The 22,600-nt window shown below is 39.0% G+C and overlaps 3 protein-coding genes across 3 annotated transcripts; 1 reads left to right on the top strand and 2 right to left on the bottom strand.

The window, feature by feature from the left end:
- Positions 1–830: 830 nt before the first annotated feature.
- LOC100253820 (auxin transporter-like protein 2) lies at positions 831–4,668 on the top strand. The gene is made up of 8 exons (XM_002277381.4): positions 831–1,155; positions 1,249–1,434; positions 1,543–1,655; positions 1,825–2,008; positions 2,113–2,210; positions 3,038–3,245; positions 3,364–3,621; positions 4,104–4,668. Exons 1-8 carry the CDS (start codon positions 1,000–1,002, stop codon positions 4,368–4,370), a joined length of 1,470 nt encoding a protein of 489 aa, XP_002277417.1. The 5' UTR covers positions 831–999; the 3' UTR covers positions 4,371–4,668.
- A 3,075-nt stretch (positions 4,669–7,743) lies between these two features.
- LOC100259004 (glycine-rich protein 2) lies at positions 7,744–8,950 on the bottom strand. The gene has a single exon (XM_002277592.5). It carries the CDS (start codon positions 8,803–8,805, stop codon positions 8,161–8,163), a length of 645 nt encoding a protein of 214 aa, XP_002277628.1. The 5' UTR covers positions 8,806–8,950; the 3' UTR covers positions 7,744–8,160.
- Positions 8,951–15,393: 6,443 nt separating this feature from the next.
- On the bottom strand, positions 15,394–17,912 carry LOC100264182 (ARO1-like protein 1). The gene has a single exon (XM_002277574.4). It carries the CDS (start codon positions 17,558–17,560, stop codon positions 15,581–15,583), a length of 1,980 nt encoding a protein of 659 aa, XP_002277610.1. The 5' UTR covers positions 17,561–17,912; the 3' UTR covers positions 15,394–15,580.
- Between the last annotated feature and the right edge of the window lie 4,688 nt (positions 17,913–22,600).

Genomic DNA, 22,600 nt, shown 5'->3' with positions numbered 1-22,600 from the left:
TCGAGTCCACAAAGCTTTCACCATGTGAGAAAAGCAGCTTTCTTCTTCTTGTAAAGAGACCACGCCCGTTTGGCTGCAATCATGTGGTCTACTTTGTTATAATTTCCTTCACTCCTTCCCTTGCTTATTCTCCCTTTTTTATTACCCAACTCTCCCTTGTTCTTCTACAAAATGCTCTCTCCAATATACCATCTCTCCTCCCCATACTATTCCTTTTGTGGTAAACAACCAACCCATTTTTGGTATATATAGTCTTAAAACCCTAAAACCAACCCAATTAATGGTATGGTAGTTGCAAGTCACAACTCACTAGGAGATGATAAAGGTCATGGTGTACAAGAAGTCATCACCCTTATATGGTTATGTCCATTTTTTGACAATAATATCACACCAAAACAATATTAGCTCAAAAATCATTCTATAAGACCTACTTTACCATCATTTTGAAATTTCTTTTAGTACACTTCAAGTATCTAGGCCTAAAAATGAATAATATTTTGTTCATAAAAGGAGCCAACTTTCCTAGAATAAGATATTTTAAAAGGGTGATAGTGGATTACTAAAGGAAAAATCGATAGTGGTATGGTAGAGAAAAATATTATTGTGATTATGAGCTTGGGAAGTGTGGAGACCCGCTCGTGCACACAAGCCGCTCACGCTCCCTTAATTATTGGATTTTATAGTGGTACAAAATGCAATTATGGGATATTAAATTATGAGCTAAACAACAAAAAAATTAATTACAAAAAGGGGCTCGAAAACCAGTGGTATTCCATCAAACCCACAGACCAAAAAGAAAAAAGAAAAATGAGAGTGGATTTTATTGGCTTCCCCAAAAGGCCAATGCCCTGTAAAATGCCTTTGAAAAACAGCCTTTTCCCACCCTTAAAGGAGTCTCAGTGTCTAGTATAAATACCACTGCACAAGCCATTCATATTCATTTCTAAGAGAAACACACACAAACACAACCAGATAGCTAGCTTTGATTTGGAGAGAGTTATGGCTTCTGATAAGGTGGTGGAGACAGTGATGGTGGGGAATTATGTGGAGATGGAGACTGAAGGCAAGCCCCAGGATGTGAAGACAAGGCTGTCCAAGTTCTTCTGGCATGGTGGCTCTGTGTATGATGCCTGGTTTAGCTGTGCTTCAAACCAGGTCTCACCATGAAAAATTTTGTATTTTGAGTTGAGAAAAAATGAAAAAAAGGAACTTTAGTCACCCACTTCATTTGGGTTTGGTTTGTTTCAGGTGGCTCAGGTTCTGCTGACTTTGCCATACTCATTTTCCCAGCTGGGGATGCTGTCTGGGATTCTATTCCAGCTGTTCTATGGCTTGATGGGAAGCTGGACAGCCTATCTCATCAGCATCCTCTATGTGGAATACAGAACCAGAAAGGAAAGAGAGAAAGCTGATTTCAGAAACCATGTCATTCAGGTCTTGATCAGTACTACTCCCCATTTCTTCTCTCCTACCACTGTTCCATCTTTTTGATCCATTTCCCACATGGGGTTCTCACACTTTCATGTGTTTTCTTGTCAAAAGTGGTTTGAAGTTCTTGATGGGCTGCTTGGCAAACACTGGAGGAACGTGGGGTTGGCTTTCAACTGCACTTTTCTTCTGTTTGGATCCGTGATTCAACTCATAGCTTGTGCCAGGCATCTCCCTCTCTCCCTCCCTATCCTCCTCCTACTACTACTCTCTCTCTCTCTCTCTCTCTTTCTCTGTCTCTTGTTTTTTCTTCACCCACCACATTTTTTTTTCCTTTCTTTACAATAAACAAAGATCTGAGGCATTTTCTGCAACTGGGCATGTCGTTTGTTGCAGCAACATATATTACATAAATGATAATCTGGACAAGAGGACATGGACTTACATCTTCGGAGCCTGCTGTGCCACCACAGTCTTTATTCCTTCATTCCACAACTACAGAATCTGGTCCTTCTTGGGCTTGATCATGACCACTTACACTGCCTGGTACCTCACTGTTGCATCCCTCCTCCATGGCCAGGTACTATACATATATCTCATTCAACCAAATATCCAAAACATATGATATTAAAATTAGTAAATGATTTTATTTATTTATTTATTTATTTATTTGTTAATGGGCAGATGGAAGGAGTGAAACACTCAGGTCCATCCAAGCTGGTGCTATACTTCACAGGGGCTACAAACATTCTCTACACATTCGGGGGACATGCTGTGACTGTGTAAGACACTGCCCTTAACTTACCAAATGGTCCATGTTTTTATTATAGGGTTAATAAATCAGAAGAGGGCAGCGCCCTTAAGCCCCTTTGAAAATGACTGTACAGTCTCTCTCTTTTTTGTCTTTTCTTTTTCTTGATTTGATCTGGGCCATCCGATCTGATGACCAATCTTTGTCTAAAAGCCTATTATTCCCCAGGTACACATCATTCTCATGAAATTTTTTAATCCCCAAACTGCCCTCCCCAGGCGTGGGAGGCAAAAGGTCTTTTATTCTTTAGTTTTTATCTCCTTGGGAACCCCTTTTCTCCCTTTCCATAGTGTAGAAAGCCAACTCTCTTTTTCTTGTCCCCTTTTGCTTTTATCTGAATGGGGTCCATCATCATCAGTGAATCCTAGATTTTGGATTTGTGGGTCAGGCAGGTGTGTCACTTCTTGGGTTTTGTCTCAAAAGCCCATTACCACCACCCAATTACCATTACCTCTTGCTCCATAGCTTAAACTTTTGTATTGATGTTTGATAGAAAAAGCTCAAGGATTTGATGGGTAATAATTTAGAAAAACAGTTTGTTTTGAAAAACAAATCATATTTAAAAACTAAAATATGAAAAACAGTTTCGACTTATTCCCTATATGTAATACATTGCTTATAGCTTAAACTTTTGGATTGGTGTTTGGTGGAAAAAACTTTAAGGGTTTGATGGATAATGATTTCAAAAAACAGTTTTGTTTTGAAAAACAGTTTCCACTTATTCCAAAATTTTAATTATTGTTTAGAAAATTCTAAATCAAGTGTATAAAAACATAAGGTTTTGATTTTTTTTTGCAGAGAGATAATGCATGCAATGTGGAAACCACAGAAATTCAAGGCCATATACCTGCTGGCTACCGTGTATGTGCTGACACTGACACTTCCGTCCGCGGCAGCAGTCTATTGGGCATTTGGTGATGCACTTCTCAGTCACTCCAACGCCTTTGCCCTCCTTCCCAGATCACACTTCAGGGACATGGCTGTCGTGCTGATGCTCATCCACCAGGCAACCACCCTATCAAACCCCCATATTTTCTTTGATCAATTTAATTAAATTAATAATCAGAGTTTTCGAGTTGTATTCCTGTGCGGAATAGTCACAGCATGTTGTGGTGTTGCTGCAGTTCATCACCTTTGGATTCGCATGCACACCTCTGTACTTCGTGTGGGAGAAAGCGATAGGGATGCACGAGTGCAAGAGCCTTTGCAAGCGTGCGGCGGCGAGATTGCCTGTGGTCGTCCCCATCTGGTTTCTTGCCATCATCTTCCCTTTCTTTGGGCCCATCAACTCCACCGTCGGATCTCTCCTTGTGAGTTTCACTGTCTATATCATCCCCGCTCTGGCCCACATCTTCACCTTCAAATCAGCGGCTGCCCGTGAGGTAAAACTCCACTTTCTTATCCTGCTACCTACACACCAGATTGAAAGGCATGCTTTCAATAAGTGCATTTGCTTTTTTTACCATTATTTTTTTTTATTAATTACGGATAAAAAGTCAAATTTTTTTTATTAAATATGAAAAGGTTTTTTAATATTAATATTAAATGTGGTAAATTCCACCATTTGGTGGGAAAATATTACTTTTCAACTTGAAATATTTTCACCATATACAGAAGTTTAGCCAGGAAGAGAAAGGTGGCAGGTAGGACATCTGAGGACACAGCTTTGGCTGATCTCTGGAGGGTGTCAGAAGTTTGACTCAACAGTTGTATTTATTCGTTTATATATTTATTTATTAATTAAAAAAAAAAGGGGGGGGATGGCGTGTGGTCACAGTCTAGCAGACCGCTAGCGGTTATTTCTCCAATACAGAAAAATACTTTTGGGGGTAGAATTGAATGTTGGTGTGTTTTGTGGGTGCAGAACGCAGTGGAGCAACCACCAAAGTACTTGGGAAGATGGGCTGGTGCCTATACAATCAACATCTTTGTGGTGGTTTGGGTGTTTGTGGTTGGTTTTGGGTTTGGTGGGTGGGCCAGTATGATCAATTTTGTACACCAGATTGACACTTTTGGGCTCTTCACCAAGTGTTACCAGTGCCCACCATCATCACCACCGCAACACCCTCTCAACACCACCAGCGCCTCCGTCTCTCCACCGCCTCCTCTCCACCATCTCCACCACCACTGAACTCCTTTGGAAGCCATGGTCAGTACACCACATTTGGGGTGGAATTCAGTGCAGTCAGTAGGTATATACTCAAAAATCTATCTTCCACCCCATACACTCCTTTTATATCTCTTTGTCTCTTTTGAGAAGTTGTTTTTAGGTAGGGGGAGTGAGTCCTTGTACTGCTTTTCAGAAAGGAAAGAAAAGAGAAGGATGTAGTATTATTGAGATATTTGAGAAATTTGTACCTTAGCTATGATGCCAAATGCTTAAATGTTCCCACATAATGGATTTTTCACTTTCTCTGACTTGTGTTAAATCTGCTTCTAATATCTTATTCATACTTTCTTTTTTTCCCTTAGACAAAGGAAAATCCATCCAATTGTCAACAAAGCAAATTATAGGGTAATATCAATATGACTCCTTCTAATTGTTGGCATTACGAAGAACACGAAGAAACATAAATCTTAAGATCAAAATGTACAAGAAGAAAAGTTGTCAAATGAATAGGAACCAACAACTGTCATTGAAGGCGCACTTGATTGTTTCCAACTATTGGTTGGGACAACCCTGATCAAATCTTTAATATGATCATGTGCCACCTTAAAAGCCATAATGTCTCACTAGTGACAGCTATGCCCAATACTTGTGTTTTCAACCAAGGTTGGACGAGCATGGATAGAGCATACTTTGGGACCTCAATAGAGGAGGCATAGTCTCTCCTACACATCAATCAACCGTGATCCCTTGATCCAAGAGTCGATCGATTTTTGATAACTTCCCGTGGAATTTCTACTAACTTCAACCGAGGTACCCTTGTTCATAGGAGCCCACTCCTGAGAAAATGGACGGTTTCACCAGGCAATTGGGCGAGGCTCGAACTCCAGAGCTGTGCTTCATATGCAGTGTCGTTGATACTCAATGCCACTTGTCTTTGTTTAAAAGATTTATGGAATCCAGTGAGAAAGATTGAGGTGTTACATATACGAGGACTTGACATGCACTTCTCTGGCCTGAGGCTGAACTGCTGCTCACAATCCACTCAACCCTCGTTGTATGGTGGTCCCATCATCTTCTCAAAAGACTAGAAGCCAGGAATATCCATAGATTTCAATGCTGTAGAAACCAGAAACTTTGCATTAGGAATTCAGATTCAGCGATCTGTTTACCAGGATCAGGCCCTGCCTAAAACCTTCATAATAATCGCACTGAAACTTCATCATCTATAACCAAGTAAGCCTGAGATGGCAAAAGCAAGACATAACTTCATTTTCATCCCTTCTTGTGAGACTAATCGGCTCCCAATATCTAGGACGACATGGGTGATTGAGTCCTGAAAATGAGAAGTCATGAAACAAAAGCCACCACCACCATATGCAGCAGCAGGAGTAGCAGGAGCAGTAGGCAGAGAATATCAGCAAAGCATCTTTTGCTTTCCATTTCATATGTTCACCACACCCCATTCCATGATTATGAGAGGTGAATTCATGATTAAAGGCCGAGAAGAGAAGCCCAAATGATTAAAGATGAAGAGAAATAAAGGGGGTTGTCTGACGTCAAGCTTGGGGGTTGGTGCTTGGGGGGTGTTTGGCTGAGAAGCCTGCCAGACATTGTCACAGTGATACAATTTTATGAGGGAATCTATACGGGGCATCAAAGGTGTCCGAACCACCCTTTATAAGAGCATGCTATACACCCATTGAAATAAAGCCTTGAATCTTTTCAGGTAAAGCCCCATGGAGTCTGTTATTCGGTTCCCTCCTTTATTCGCTGCACAACAAGACAATGATATCAGCTTGGGAGACATGCTCTTTTGCCATGCTGTGGGTACTAATTCCCAATGTCAACAACAACATTATTACCTGCAACGACTATTGTATCAATGATTAGTGTTCTTCACTCTCTGAATATGCTCACCCAACACTTCAAATCTATATACCAAGTAATCATCCATCAATACAAATTTCTTGGTTCATGTTGGCTGATGAATTCACAACCTCGAGTTCAATAGAAAATGGGTAATCCTTGCTGAGGTTGGCTTCGAAATCCATGTCCTACCTCTGGTTTTGAGATCCATTTTGAACCCAAGTGAGTTTGTTTGCTTGGTTCTGAAGTGACCAAACAGAACCAAGACTGGCGATGGCTGACGGCTTTGGCTCTAATAGAATAGGTTTGAAGAGGTGTAACTAGGTTAAGGGCAGATTTGAATTCTTATTTTAAAAGGGGTGGGATGGGTTCGGGCATTATAAGAAAATTAGATTCAAACTATGCAGATTTGCGGAGGGATTATAACCAAGATCTGCTTAATGTTCAAGTCTGACTGCTTAGTGAGCAAAGGCTGGGTCTTGAAAGCTATTGCAAGCCCAGCCACATTGCACTCAAGGCTCATCACCCCTTGAACCAAAAGGCAGCTTCTAGACCCAACTCCAAGCATTGGGTCAATCAACTGAACTCATTGGAATAGAATGCATTTACATACCCAATTCTACAAACAGAGCTGTGGTCTTCTAGAAGAAGAATTTTTTGGATTAGCGTTGACAATACAGTATTATAGAGGAATTAAAATGCACATACTTCAAAGATCGACTGGGCTTAGTGGGATGCCCATGTGAAAGGCATCACCAAATTACCAAGTCTCTTTGACCGCCATTGGTGAAATGAAATGATCCATTCATAAAAAATCCACAGTTCTCCAAACAAAATACCTTTAGTGCTCAAAGAATCGAGTATTAAGAATGAAGCCACCAAAAAGAACCCAGAAGGCACATTCTGGTTAGGTAGAAGAAGCAAATTTGATTCCGCTGTTACAACACCAAATGTTTCAAAAACATTGGAAACCGGGGAACCCATCTTTGAACACATGGGAACATATTTTTCAAAGCAGCAAATGAGTGGAATGTTCCCCCATCAAGAAAAGCTCAAAAGAAAGCCTCAACGTCCATGGTCTATGCTAGTAGAATATGTTCACATTATAATTGAAATATGTAAAGTAATTGACAAATATGCAAAGGTGGAAAAGGAGCATATTCCTTCCAATGGGGCTACGTAACCACTGGTTGGGTCAATGACACCCCATAACATCAACCAACTTTACCCACGAAAAGATGAAACCACCACCACCACCCATGGTATGGAAGAACATCCAAGAACCATTCTGGGTCATGGTCCCTGGAATGGTGGACCATTCACCAGGCCAAAAAAGACTCAAAAACAGTGAAGGGGGGCTCTTCCCATTACTATTATTGGGTGACTTTAGGTTGCATTATTCAAAGACGCTTCTGCATCAATCAGTTTCAATCTTTTTCAAGAGAAAGGCAAAACCCTTCTGAGCCTGACCCCACCACCACATAACACTATATAGCTGGGGAAAAATCAAAAGCAGAACAGTAACAGGGAGATAAAAGGGAAACCCTAATTCATTGCAATTGAAAACCACAATGTATATATATGTATAGGAACAGACAGAGCTTAATATTTGTGAACAAAAACACCATTCTCTTGCTACTCTGTAACTCAACATAGTAGAAACAACCAACCCCAATGTCAATTCAAGAAAAAGAGGGGGGAGAGAGGGGAAAAGAGAGAGCAAATCACCATATCCGATCCAAGAAAAACCCTATGAAAGATAGGCCCAAACAGTTGCAAAACATAACTTGAAATGAGAAAGGTGGGCTATACGAAGATGACCCACTAAGAAACAAACCATGACAGTAACTGAAAAAGAAGAACGACAGGTATGATGAGAGGAAGGAAAAAAACATGTGAAAATACACGTTTACCCCCCACCAATCATCGCCTTTTTGCTCGCACTTTAACGGGCATTGTTAGGGCACTCGCGAGCGAAATGGCCTGCTTCTCCGCACCTGTAGCAGCCACCGCCACCGCCACCGCCGCCTCCACCGCCTCCGCCTCCGCCACTGTATCGGCCACCGCCTCCTCCGCCGCCGCTACTCTGACTGCAGTCCCTTGCGAGATGGCCCTCCTCTCCGCAGTTGTAACAAGCTCCGCCTCCGCCTCCACCTCCATATCCGCCTCCGCCTCCATATCCGCCGCCGCCATAGCCGCCACTACTCCTTCCACCTCCACCGCCACCGCGGCCTCCTCTACCACCACCGCGTCCTCCACCGCCGTTATAACCATACCCACCGCCCCCGCCGCCGTATCCACCACCACCACCATAACCCCCACCGCCTCGCCCACCTCTTCCGCCACCTCCTCCGCGGCTGCCCTGAACAGGGTTGCCATCCGGTCCAGTAACATCTACCGCCTTGGTCCTCCCGTCGTCGCTGGACTCCACCACGAACTCAACCGCCTCGCCTTCTCCTAAGCTCCGAAAGCCTTCGGATCTGATCGAGGACTGGTGCACAAACAGATCATCGCCGCCGTCGTCGGGGGTGATGAACCCAAACCCCTTCTGGTCATTGAACCACTTCACAGTCCCGGTCACTCTACTCATCTGCTTCGATCTGACGCCTCCAAAACTCCAAAGAAAAAATTAATTTATAAAAACCCAAAAAAAAAAAAAGGAAAATTCAAAACCCTAACCCTAAGAGAGAGAAAACGCTGCTCACTTTCTCTCTCTAAGTATGCTCTCTTAGCGCCGGGGTACGAATACTTATATCCAAAACCTTGCCGAAAATCGAGACCACGTCAGCATAATAAATAAAAATATTACCTTTTTAAGTGTTTTTCTGGGTCCCGCTTTTGTCCAAAAGACGGTTGGCTTATCCTCCTAGCATCCGACGGCTGGGGATTCATCAGACGACGAATACATACCGTCGGATTGGAGACACAGGTTTGGGAATGTGTACCGTTTTCACCCGCTCCCAGCCAAACCAAGGGCAGTTTTGGAATAGGGAAACGAATACATAGTGTGAAATTACCATATCAGCCCTAGTTTGAACACGTGGAGTAATTGGAGGGGGTGGGGGCTCTTTTAACCAATAGACTTAGCAACTTTCCGGTGAAAAGGACTGCCCTTTTAGTGAACAACTTTTTGAATATTTTAATTTAAATATTGGAAAAACTTCAAAAAAAGTAAACAAAATGATTTTTAAAAATAAAAGTGGGAAAAAAAAGATGATTGGTGGAAGTAGTCAAATGGTCAAATGACAGTCAAAGGATGTGTGGGATGGGACTCATCAATGTGTCTTGTCCTTCCAACAAAAAGAAACCAAGGCTTCTACAAATCAAGGCAATATTATTTTTTATAAATTTATTTATTTATTTATTTATTTATCACCACCCAAAAAAAAAAATATTATTTATTATAATTTTAAATCTAAATTATTTTGTCCAATTTCATAATTTTTTGACCGTTTGGATTTCTGTCCAATGCCATCAGCTAGTTTTGCTAATAACTTATTTGGATATTTGTATTAATAAGTCCCTCTAACATTTCGCTTTCTATTTTCTTAATTTATATTTTTATTAAATTATTCCTATATAAAATTATCATTAAGAATATAGACAAATTAATAAAAATCCATTATTTATTTATTTATTTAAAAAATTACTATAATAAATACATTTTTTAATGCTAAAACCCTAATATCTATTTTTTCTTTTTCTTTTTTATTTCTTAAATCCCAAAATGATGGCAAATGGAGTGGTGCAATGACACTTTTGTAAAGGGTTGATGGAAGCTATGATAATGATAATTATTAGATTTTTTTTTTTTTTTTTGTATTATAAAGAAAACTTCTTTGAGATGTTATTTTTTCTCTTCAAGGAAAATGGTTCCTTATGTAATAAGGAATTAAGTTATACGCTTCATTTTTTAAATATTTGAATTTGGTCAAAGGTTAAAATGGAAATTAATGTAACCTATCATTTGAGAAAAGGACTTAAAATTATAAATAAAAAGAATAAAAAAAACAAAAAACAACGCTCATCGAACAAGTTGTAGAGTATACGGGTTCGTTAGGTAAAGGTTTTTGAAAATAATTATAAAAAATAATTTTTTTAGAACAATTTTTGAAAGTTGTTATGTGAGATTTGTAAAACTAAAGTCTATTTGAAAACTTAAAATATTTTTAAAAATAATTTTTAAATCTAATGTTTTATTTTTAATCATTCTATATGTTTATATAATCATTTCTTAAAATAACTATAAAAAAACAAGTGAAAATAATAAAAATCAACTAAAATATGTTATCTGAAAACATCATATTTTTTATTTTAAGACTAGAAAATATAAAACAGTTTTTTATTGTTAAACGAATTTTCTTTATTATTTATTCTAGATAACATAAAACAATTCCAAATAGGCCCTAGGTAATTATTTTTATTTTTATTTCCCACTCTTAAAATTAGAAATATGAAAATATTTTCAAACTTTCAACAAAAGGAAAATTGATTTTTCTTTAGATAAAACATTAGAAGGTCACTTGTTTCAAAAAATAATAATTGAATTATTGAAAATAAAATACTATAAATAATTTATTTTAAAAAAAATTAAAAAATATTTCAATATTCCAAATAGATTTTATTCCAAAAACTATTATAAAATTATCTTTAAAAACTTTTCTAAAAAATTATTTTTAAAAAACCTTGCCACATAGAGTAACACCTTTTATCATTTTCAAATAATAATTTACTAAACTAAAAAAATAATCATTTTAAAAATTAGGATATTATCTAAAATTTTAAAATTTTTAAAGATATAAATTACATTAATTTTTTTATATAAGATTTTCTACAGTTCTACTTTTATGCATATATAAGTTTTTAATTTTAAAATAAACCCAACTTAGTTTTTTTTTTTTTAATTCTATTTAATATTCAATTAAAATCCAACATTTCTCACAAGTCAATAATGTCCCACAGTGGTTAATGAGACAAACTTGGTGGTACCAACAATTGCCCTGGAGACAAACTTGATGGTACCCATAATTGCCCTAGGGACAAACTTGATGGGTACCTGTAATTGCCCTATGATTAGCTTAGAAAGTGTAGCCATTAGACCTAAAGCCTCAACCCCATCTCTTTCACTACATAACCTGCCAACAAAAATGCCCCAACCTACTACTTCTTTTATCATTAATTTTCTTTTCAATTTACTTATTATTATTATTGAACTTTTTTCTTATTTACTAGGATATCCCACATCTATGTATTATACATATGAGTATTTTTAATTTTATTTATTATTTATTATTATTATTATTATTATTATTATTTGAAATATTATTATAAATGATTATTTCTTATTAAAATTTTATGAATAATATTTATATTAATATGCATGCAATTGCATTATATAAATAGTGTCTTTGGTAAACATACAATGACGATAATAACAACAATAATAACAATAATAATAATATTTCGTGGGATGTTAGTGAACACATTGCACATTTATTGTGTATTAAAATACCTTTTATGCATCTAAAAATCATATACACGATAATTATGATACTTGTACAAGGTCAAAACATTACAAATAATATATTCAAGACATTGTTTTCTTGGTGCAAGCTCATACTGGTCCAATGAATTGTATGAAATATGACTATACCTCTATTTTATTTAAATTTTTATTGCATGTCAAAGATATCTTTATGGTTTAAGATATTATTCATATGTGTGCTTAAGTGTTATGTTCAACTTATTTGTATGTGCACACCATGTACAAAGTAGTTGAACTAAATGTAAAACATACACAAGACGACTACTTTTTGCTCTATATAAGGTCGCTCGAACCAAGGGACACATGTCATACTAAGAGGAGTGGGTCGAATTGGGATTGGACTATTTGACAGTGATGCATGTGAGGCTACTATCCCCTCCAAAAGTGATGTCTAGACCAATAGTCATAACATCAAATGCAACAAGACAAACTTTAAATGCGATTAGGCAATACAGAGAAGGAAGACAATGGACAAAGATCACATTTAAATGAAATTGTCCTCACCTTTATAATTACAACATGCATGGCCCCTTACCCCTCAAATCAAGGGTTTTGTAATTATTACTTGATGATATAGTAACAAGGTATAGGATAACATGTGTCGTTCAACAACCAATATGGTCAAACTTACCAAACTAACCAAAACTAACAACTATACAACCATAAGATTGGAGCAAACAAAAATGATCTTAGTTTTTACCCCTTCTTGCACTATTTTTATTTGTTCATTATCTTATTATTTGCTCATCACTGCTTTAATTATTGGAAAATGGTTAGCCACACCAACCTCTTTACTTTAATTAGACTCCTTTTATATCACAAAAAAGGTCACATTTCTGAATAGACCTACTATTTTTTGAAGAGGGCATAATAGATTGGCACTGTTTATGGGAACCATAGAAAAACCTAAAACAATGGTCATAGTGCTCCCTTGCACAAGTAGCAAGCTATTATACGAGGACTTTCCTTCTTCGATACAACATCAAGAGAAGAAAATTACAACAAAAAGATGATGAGTGAAGAAAATAAGGAAACCTTGTTGAGAATAAAAGAGTTAGAGAAATGAAACGAGACATTAGACTAAGAAAATACATGACTCGAAAGGTGAGTAGATTATGTTAGTTGGTAACTTATTTCAGAACCATCCAAGAGAAGTTACTTGTAAGAAAATGAACAACATGAGAGGGAAAGGGATTTCAAAAATTCTAAGTGATCAAAGCACAATTAGAGGTACATGAACCCATAATTATGAAGAGAGGCCTTATTGGGTAATTCGAACATACCTCAACAAGGTCCCTAACTTAATGCAAGGAAGGATTTTAGAGCCTATGACCTTTTGTTCCATACCAGGGATCACCTTGACATTGTTTACTAATGATATCCTCCATGAGAAGGCCCTCAAGGGGTTTGTTATCCTAAAGTTTAATATGGTTAATAGGATTGGTGACCCCTTGAGCATCTAATGCACATCTGCCATATTATGGTATTAGTGCAGTATCATAATCACTTTTCATGCTAAGCCCTCCCCTCAAGCTTAGTATAGTTTCATCGAGTTCATTAGATTTACAACAATAACTATAAGATATTTGTATTGAATGTACAAACAAGGTTATACCCACTAAGATTTGGGTAATTGGACTAGGCTAGGCCCATTCATTAAGGTCCCATGTATCATGGGCATCTGGTCTGTTTTCAACATGTTGTACACCACTTAAAAACCCCCTAAAGGCCCACTAATTTACCTAGCAGGCTCATTGCTGGGCTTGTACCCTTCTTGGGCTCTTTCAGTGGGCCTCAAACATGGATTCAGAATTTGAAATGTTCCCCACCAAAGGCCCAAGACACGATGTCCTTGCCCTCCCTGCTGTTCCCAAAAGATTCCATGGTTCTTTCAGTTACAGTGGTCACAGAGCCCTATGAATTCTGAGTGATATTCCAAGGTAGGGGAGGACCGACACCATCGTTCTCTTTGCCAGAGATGATGAGCTTTGAGTGGAATTCCATCGTGGGCCAGGACCCACATATCAATTTTCATTTCCATATTTGGGCCCAATAACCTAGGAGTCAACTAATTCACAGTTCCTAATGAGTGTGCACTGTTTCCTGAATCCGGATAGGGCTGTTCTCGACTCTTTTAACCCTTCATTATTACCAATCTCCTTTTTCTATTACCCCACCGACTACAACTTCACTCCTAACTAGGGTTTAGCATTTCTCCGTCGCAGCAGAAAAGTACATTGGATCAAAAAAGACCTGGACCTGCAGTATGATAAATGCTACCTCATAAACTATACTTACAAAATTAGTTCGAGTGAACTAATTTAGCCCCGATACTTGCAGATAAGAGTCCTGCTAAGGTACACATCTTTTTCAATATGTTTCGTAAGTGCTCCTTTGCCTTACGTTGTCTATTTCAATCATTATTACCTTCCCTCTTCTTTCATAAAATGTGGACTCTTAGTAACATTTCGATTGGGAAAGTTGTGTTTTCGGAGGCCCATTTGTTAATAATATTATTTTTAAAACCTAAGTTTGCATAACCAAGATATGTCCATTATTTGAAATTTTTTTCCTTTTCATGCACTTTGGTGTGAGGTGTTATTTCATATCAAAAATGTCTTCCTCTTAGGCCAGTTCAGCGTCCGTATCAAAAACCTAAAAAAGTCCAAAAAAAAAAAAAATTAAGCAGGAAAGGAAAATATGAAGGAAAGTCATTTTAGTCTCATTCTCACCCTAACAAACAAACGAGATAACAATCTGGTGCACCAACGATCGCTCGACCTGTTAACATGGAGACCGGTTCATATTTAAATATTTACTAAATACGGTGCTGCTCACAGGAAAAACTAAAGAGCAAATTTGGAATAGCTCATCGAAATAGTATATAGTGCATAGAAAGAATAATAATTTGGTCGACAAAGCCCCATTTTTGTGGGTTGGATTTGCATATTACCTTTAAATGGGCCTCCCGAAACACATCTATACCATTTTGATTTCTCGTCTCTCTTATTTTAGAGGGTCTTTGCCCTGTATGAAACGTTTACCAAGACTATCCTATAATATCCTAGAGGGGTATCTCATTGATGGCTTGGGTCGGCCTTCTTCGTCCTCGACCTAACCCTAGTAGGAATGACCCAGAGCCAATGCCCAGGGAACACCGAAGCATTGTACGCTCCATTGTGCAGAGAAATGGAGGAATAATTTTCCTACGTGTCCAAATTATTTTTCTAAAATGTTATTTATGCGGATCCGGATAGCAAGTTGGAAACGTAAAGATGATGCACAGATGATGATGGTCAATTTATTTTGAGGTGACATGGATGGGACGCCACCTTTTTCTTTGTTATACGTACTAATGCATACATGCATGTGTTTTAGCACTGTCCGTTCAGAAGATTCGTGCGACGAAACATTTTGGAGTGATACATTAACTTAATCACAGTTTGAAAAATCATGACACTTACTGTGTAACTTGAAGATTCATGGCTAGGTACTTAATTTCAACACTTTTCTCATCATCCAAACAAGCTCTCTGATCAACCCCAGAGCAGCAATAGTGCAAACTGCGGAATAAGGATGAAATACAACTTCTAGAGCAAAGAAATATGCTGGAAAGCAACAGGAAAAGGCCACTGAAAACCGGAAAAAGAAAGGGATTTAGATTATTGTCTAAACAATTTGCAAAGCTAACTTTATATACAGTCTAGTGGGAGATTAAACAAAGGAAAAGAAAAGAAAAGAGAAGCAAAGAAAAGAAAAGGGAAAATTTTGTTTTGAGATTCCTCCTGGAAATATTGACATATTGTACAGACGGATGGAATCAGGGGTGTCCTCTTGAAGAGCTGGCTTGATAGAGTTCGAGCCTGCTTTTGGCTTCGTTTATCAGTGTCTCAATCTCTGGATCCTGCATCATACTCCCCTGCTTTGATGCCCACTCCAGAACTATTCGGATCTTTTCCTCTGCCAGTACCTCACTGTCAGGGACATGCATGGCAACATAGCATAGGAGGATCAGTGCAGGAAACTGAACCATTTGTTCCCCAAAGTAGACCAGCTGAATCAGATGCTTAATCCCAGCTGCTTGTATGATTGCTTTGGAGTGATTGAGGTGGAGATAATTCTCAGTGCTGGCAAACTTAATGAGTGCAATGGCTGCCTCCTTTGAAACCTCTGGTTCTCTTTCGTCCAGAAGTCTCACTAATGGTCCAATGATTCTGGTTTCAGTTGCCCTGAAAGTCCTGGCCAAATTCCCAACGGATTTGATGCAGGGGATGAGAAGATCCGAGTCTGCCTTTTCAATTATTTTTAGTAGCTGCTCAACCACAGCTCTTGCAGCTGGGGAGGTGGGCTTGAAGGCAGAGCGCCTCAGGTCAGAGTTTTGCTCAGCAACTGCTGTGATTTCCATCAATGCCATGGCTGAATTGAACTGAACATCATCATGGCCCTTCTCTAGTAAAACTGCAAAGCATAGAAGTGCTTTTGATTCAGTGATTATATGGCATATAGGGGCATTTCCCTCACAGAGGTGCCACAGGGCTCTTGCTGCCATTGCCTTCATTTCAGCCTTGGTGGCTGGATCCTCAAACTCCCTCCCCTTGATGCTTGTCCCAGCTAAAGCATGTTGCTGATGATGGTTGTTCGACTTCGGGTTGCTGTTGTTTGCCTTGGCTTGGTTTGGGTTGTTGTTCATTGCATGGTTTTGCCCCTGCGGTTGCTGTGGCATAGGCGGCGGTTTGGATACTGATCTCATTGCCATGGTGTTAGTAACCACATTTTGCATCTGGCTCGGGTTTTGGTTTCCAGTTGGATGAGGGATGTGGGCGGTGACCTCATCTTCATTTCCCTTGTTACAGTTGGGATTAGGATTGGGATTGGGGTTATTACTTGCCATCACAACTGAATGAATCGACATCGTCTGTTTGCTGGCAATGGCATATTTGCTGTGTTCTTGAACAGTCTCGAATGCTAGATGGCTAACAAGCAACCGGATTATATTGTTTTGTGCGAAGTGATCCTGGCATTTGGGGTGATGGGCAGCCAATTCTGAGACAGCCCAAGCCACCACCGCCTGAACCTTCATCCTACCTTCTTTGAGGATTTTCGCAAACACTGAGCACACACCTGCATTCACAATGTGTTCTACGCTTTCCGGGTCGCGTCCTAGAAGACCAAGAGCCTTTGCAGCACTCTCCTGACCTTCCATCTTTCCCTCCTTGGCCAGTTTTAGAAGGGGTGGAACCCCTCCTTCCTCAATAATGAGCTTTCCATACCGATCATTGTCGCGGGCCAAGGAGACCAGAGACACAGCAGCATCAGACCTATCCTCAAGTGAACCCGTGTGAAGAATAGCAATCTGTTCCCATATCAGGCATAGAATGGGCTCATTGGCAGCGATTGGAGGGAGACCCAGGTACTCATCATCGCGATCATCGGCAGATGCCGACACGCGGAGCAGCCAGGACACGTCACCAATCGAATTCTCCAGCTGCAGTGATGTTTTCCGGAATGCAGCTGCAGGAATGATGGTGAACACCCGCTTCATGAGGCCATTGGCACGACACTTTATCACCAGCGCAAGCGCCTTATCCAGGACCTGCTCAGTATCCTCAATGATGCGGCGCATGGGGCGCTCATACGAGCTAGCACGCGCAGCCTGGCGGAGGAGGACCGCCAACTTATCGGTCTTGGACTTAAGCTCCAAGCAATCCTGTTTAAACGAGTTGGCCCCTTCTGCCGCCTTAGACACCTGCTCTGCCAATTGTATCGGCCTCGTCAAGATTTGCTTAACTATGTCCGCCATGGCCAGTAGCGGACCCAAACCCCCGGAAGCTTCACAACCCCTTCCAATCAAAGAGCCTAAAGCTCAAAGCCCAGGTGCAGAAATGAACTCTGTATCAATGAAGCCTGAAATACAAGGTTAGCTGGCAAATTTTGGTATCATTTTCAATGGGAAGCCTCTTGGAAATTGGAAATGGAAATGTTGCTTCTTTTGTTTTATTCCCATCCACATGGGGGATAGTGGGTGGCGGACCTAGGTGGTGTTTGGTGGTGGTGGTGGTGGTGGTAGTGGTGGAGGGGGTGGGGTTTGGAGGCGGCAGATAATTGGGGAGAGGCTTCTGCAATGGCTCAACGCCTTTTTCTCCAACTTTTGTGTAAACTACATTTCCTATTTATAGGATGTTAATTGGTTGGCCTAAACCATTGAAAACAGGCAGTGGACTCTACGCTCCCAAAATGAGAATGAAAATAGGCTTGAGAATCTTCGAAAATATGATGAGCCAACGTATTTTTCGCATTAGATTTCATTGTCACCAATCCTTTTGGCTCATCCCCACATCCCAATTTTATTTAGTAAATCAAGTGTATTAAAAATCCCAGCAGTTGTTTACAATTTACCATTCTCACGTGCACATTTTGTTTTAGTCCAGAAGCTCACAATCCCACCTCACAAACATCTAAACATCCCTCTTCATACCAAGTTCCTTTCTCTTTTACCTAAACATCATCTGTCCTCTTCCCAATTTCTTGTCGCTCTACTCTATTTTTTCTTCATATTGTTAACTAGCTGAAGTATGAAAAATCTCCAAAAGCGAGATTGTTAACTAGCACTCATTTAGTGCTATTGGCACAATCTTCATGAAAACGATGGATCAGCTTCGTCTGGATTCCTCATTCTACAATGGCATAAAACCTTTTGCGGGCTGATCAAGCTACTGCTTAAAACTAATCATTCTCCAACACTACAAAACACAGTCACCTTACAACTAATGGTGATTTGGATTCGAACCCGGGTTTACTTTCAATAAAGATGAATGGAATGGGGTTGTAGTTTGTTAGGTTTGTCTAATATCACTTCCTTGCATGGAAGATGAAGAAGACTAGGGACCATATGTAAGGGGGCCCTTATCGGTAATGTCTAATGTTGTGGCAGAAGCTTTTGTTTCATACACACAAATGATGGTTACTTAGTCTGTTCACATGGAGATATTAAGTCCAAAGGGCATGCCTATATAGGCCTGCTTGGAGTATTGAAGTTTGATTAGTTTGAAAACCAAGCTAAATCTTAGTTTAAGGGAATCTAAACCACTCTGTGCTTTATTTTTCTGCTTACATTATTGATGAGCATAGTAGTATTTAGCAGTTGAGTGGACGACAAAAGTGAAAAGAGCTATCTGCTAATACAAAAGAAAACAAAGGCGAGAATAGACCATCAAGTCATCAACTACCTGCACTAACGCAAGTAATTATTTCACAAGAAAGTTCAATTAAAGTTGAAGATATCTAACAGTGTGAATGAATGAAAAGTCGAAGAACCTAAAGTAGTACAAATAATTGTGCCAAATAAAGCATGGATTCCGTGCAATGGATGAAAAACGTGAGCAAGATGAAGTAACATAAATTAATCATGCGAGTAACTTTTTTTCCATTTTTTTATTTTTTTTCATTTTTAACTTAAGGGTTATCGTCTTCTCCATACCCCAACTCAATCAGCCATCTTATCACTGGAGGGAAAAAAAAACAAGTATGGATAGATGCTCAAGGCTCTGAGAGGTGGTTCCAAATCAAGGGATATGCTGAAAATTTCTAGGCGAAGAGCATTTTTTTGGGCACTCAATTATCTAAGGTAGGATAAGACTGGTTGCAGTTGCAGGTACTTGAAGCAGAGAAGCATGTCTGTCGGTGAAATTATTGGATGAAAACCTTGTCATAAGGTCCTCCTTCTCATTGGCATGAATAAAATCTACGGCCGAAAAAAATTGAAAAAGCTGAAAAAAGGTCTTTCAACATTGTATTCCTGCAATAGTTAGCAGATGGAATTTCCCCATGAAAAAGCTGGATAGCTTCTAGGAAAGAATCGGGATGAATGTAAGGCAAAAAAATGTCTGTCAATGATGTTACATGCTTAATCATCAAGAATATGCCTACTGCCCATGAATCCAACTCATGTTACTCTACTCTTTGTTCTGATTCAACTGTTTCTCAGTACACTGGGGGAAAAAATCTTGGTTTCTTTGACAGAAACCTTGTAGATTTCAATCTCCATGAATGCAGAGGAGAAAAAAATATGAGGGTCTGGAATGATAATGGAGTTAGGTCCAATCAATTTTCTTTTCACCCTTTCTCCAACTAGCCATCATTTTCCTTTTCCTTCCCTTACTCTTGCAGAGCGTTTATATTAACAACTTGTGATCAATGAATCCCAAAAATTCAAAGATCAAGCTTGATTCTATCTAGTTTTGCTTTGATTTTACGGTTTGAATGTTCCAAAATTTAGCATACATAAATGTTAGCTGCAATTTCCCCTTCAAGGGTCAAATCCAATTGATGAAGTGTTGAAAATCCACACGAAAAAAAGATTTGATGGAGAGTTGAAATGGAGTACTAATGATACAAATTCAACAAGGTGACAGAAGGATTATATTTATGGGTGGTAAGCATCATGGATAGAGCACCTAAAAAAGAAAATGTGGAAATGGTTTTTCTTAAGGTTCCAAATGAACTCAGCGGTATGAGTATAACATTCAAAGAGACTCAATTAGGAAAAGAAAAGTATATTATACTGTGTCTAAATTTAGAGGGGTCTGCACTCCATCTTGTTCCATGCCTTGCACAGTGACATAGGACAAGATTCACTAAAGATTCAAATCGAACGAGGAGGCATGGGACAAAAGGACTTTGATGGGGTGGAAGCAGCTATATCAACTCTATATTCATTACTTTCTCTTTCTTTGAATGAAATGTTTCATCTTTTTGCACCATGGCTGCTAGTAACCAAGGCCTGTCCTATCTCCATATGTACCTTTCAAGTGTTCTTAAAGAAGAAATTTTACAGGCGTAATTGAATCATAATCCAATTCACCCTGACCCCACTTGTAAATTTTGAAGAAAGAAGCACGTGATCATTGTATGATGTAGCCTTTTTCATGTTGTACGGAAGACTTATTATATTTATAAGCTTTCATAAAGAGAATAATAGTGTAAAATGTTATAACACATGTAAAGATTAAGGGAAAAAGCTGAGTTATTGCTTCTCCAAACCGACACTTGCGTACCTTACATGTCATTTGTTGGAAAGGATCGAGTCCAAAAAAGAATTTAAGTTCTTAAAATCTAACATTACTAGGATCTAATAAATTATCTTTGACACTTTGATTTTGTTTCCTTCTTACTTCTGAAATTCAGTCTTTAAGTGATGGAAATGATAAAGAGACAACTGTTCTTGGATGGGAGAATTATAAGTATTGTTTGAAAATGGACACTAGCCTAGCTCCATTGAAGAAGCAACTATTCACCAAGCTAGCATATGACTTATTTCATGAGTTTGTCAAGCCTGCAACTTGCTCAACCGGCGTCATTCCTACGCTCATCGATACTAATTTGATAGTACATACCACCGATCAATGACATAACCTATCTGGTTGGCATGTTTCAAACCCTAATAATGGATGGATGAGCTTGGCCACAGATCATGAAGCCAATAGTACTGTAACACTCTGATGATGCCTGTTATTCTCATTTTGTCGGTCCATGCAAGCATTGAGGGATCAGTGGATGCTTTTGTGAGTATGGTGGAGGTTCTTCAAAGCAGTTGCCTATAATAGTAACTGCCATTTTCTTCCATGTGTGGATTAATGGGTCATGCAGGTACATGCCCCTGCAGGTACATATCAAATGCTGCATATCACATGGGGGGTCCAGATTTTAATTAACCAACAAGTCAGCCTCAGTTCATGTGGTAATTTCAGCTTTGCGAGGACCTTGGTCCCCCAATCTCCCCACCTCTCCACCACCACAAAAATTGTCCTAAGAAAAGAAAAGGACAGGTCAAGACTTGGATGCTAGTTGAGTGAAATACACTGGCCCTCCATCTTGTCTGAAAAAGTCTAGTGCCAGGAAACAACAAGCCAACATAGTTTTTAGTCCCACTGGCATTTTAAGCCTCTTTTACGCTGAAGTTTTGGGGTTTGGGATGGGAATCTAAACTAATCCATCCACCATGTGTCCCACGAAAAAGAAAAAGGTAAAACCAAGGAGTTGAGTATAGCAGCATTTTTCCAACTAAGTGTGGTCAAATTCGGCTAAAGAAGACATGAAATGAAGACCATGAACACGTTCAAATCCACATAAAATATACGTTAAAGATTCGTTTTTGTAAAGAATATTGATTAAGATGGTATATTTTTATAAATATTTTAGATTATAAATGGAAAAAAATTATGAATCATGCATAAGTGGACCATCCACTGTGAAAACCAGAATTTTCCTGAGGGATTGTCACGGGTGTGTTTAGGTGAAGGTAAAAGAAAAGAGGATGATGAAATGAGGATGGTGATGAATGATTCAACTTTGAAAATGGAGATGGAACTTTTCCTGTTTCCCGGATTTGGTTCATTTGTTTTTTTTTATTCTCAACAGGAATCCATGGAAAGTGCAGTGAAGATTCGAAGATAGGACAAAACTAGGATAATCCAACAAGAATTCAATGCCATGGGGTACAAGCGATCCATTTCACCACCTTTCTCCTGCCTTATCTCTAACCTGACTCCATGATTACACACCTCTTAACCCCTCCTTTTCCTGTCATCATGCGTATGGACCAGCTCCGGGTTTACAACTTTTTTCAATTATTCCTTGTAACACCCTTGTCTTAATATCCTCATCACCACGTCACTTTATGATACTTTTCCCTTCCATTTCAAGGCTGTAATAAGTATTAATATTAATTATTTCTCTTGCTTTATTTTCAAAAATATCTGACTTTCAGAGGGAAAGGAAAGAGCAGACATGAGTCAGTGGGTGTACCATCGTGGTCCCCAAGAACATTTTTGAGTTTTCACTG

Source organism: Vitis vinifera, chromosome 3 (assembly GCF_030704535.1).
Source record: "Vitis vinifera cultivar Pinot Noir 40024 chromosome 3, ASM3070453v1".
Taxonomy (NCBI): domain Eukaryota; kingdom Viridiplantae; phylum Streptophyta; class Magnoliopsida; order Vitales; family Vitaceae; genus Vitis; species Vitis vinifera.
Note: the sequence above shows the minus strand (reverse complement) of the source record. Positions and strands in the feature narration are given on the sequence as shown.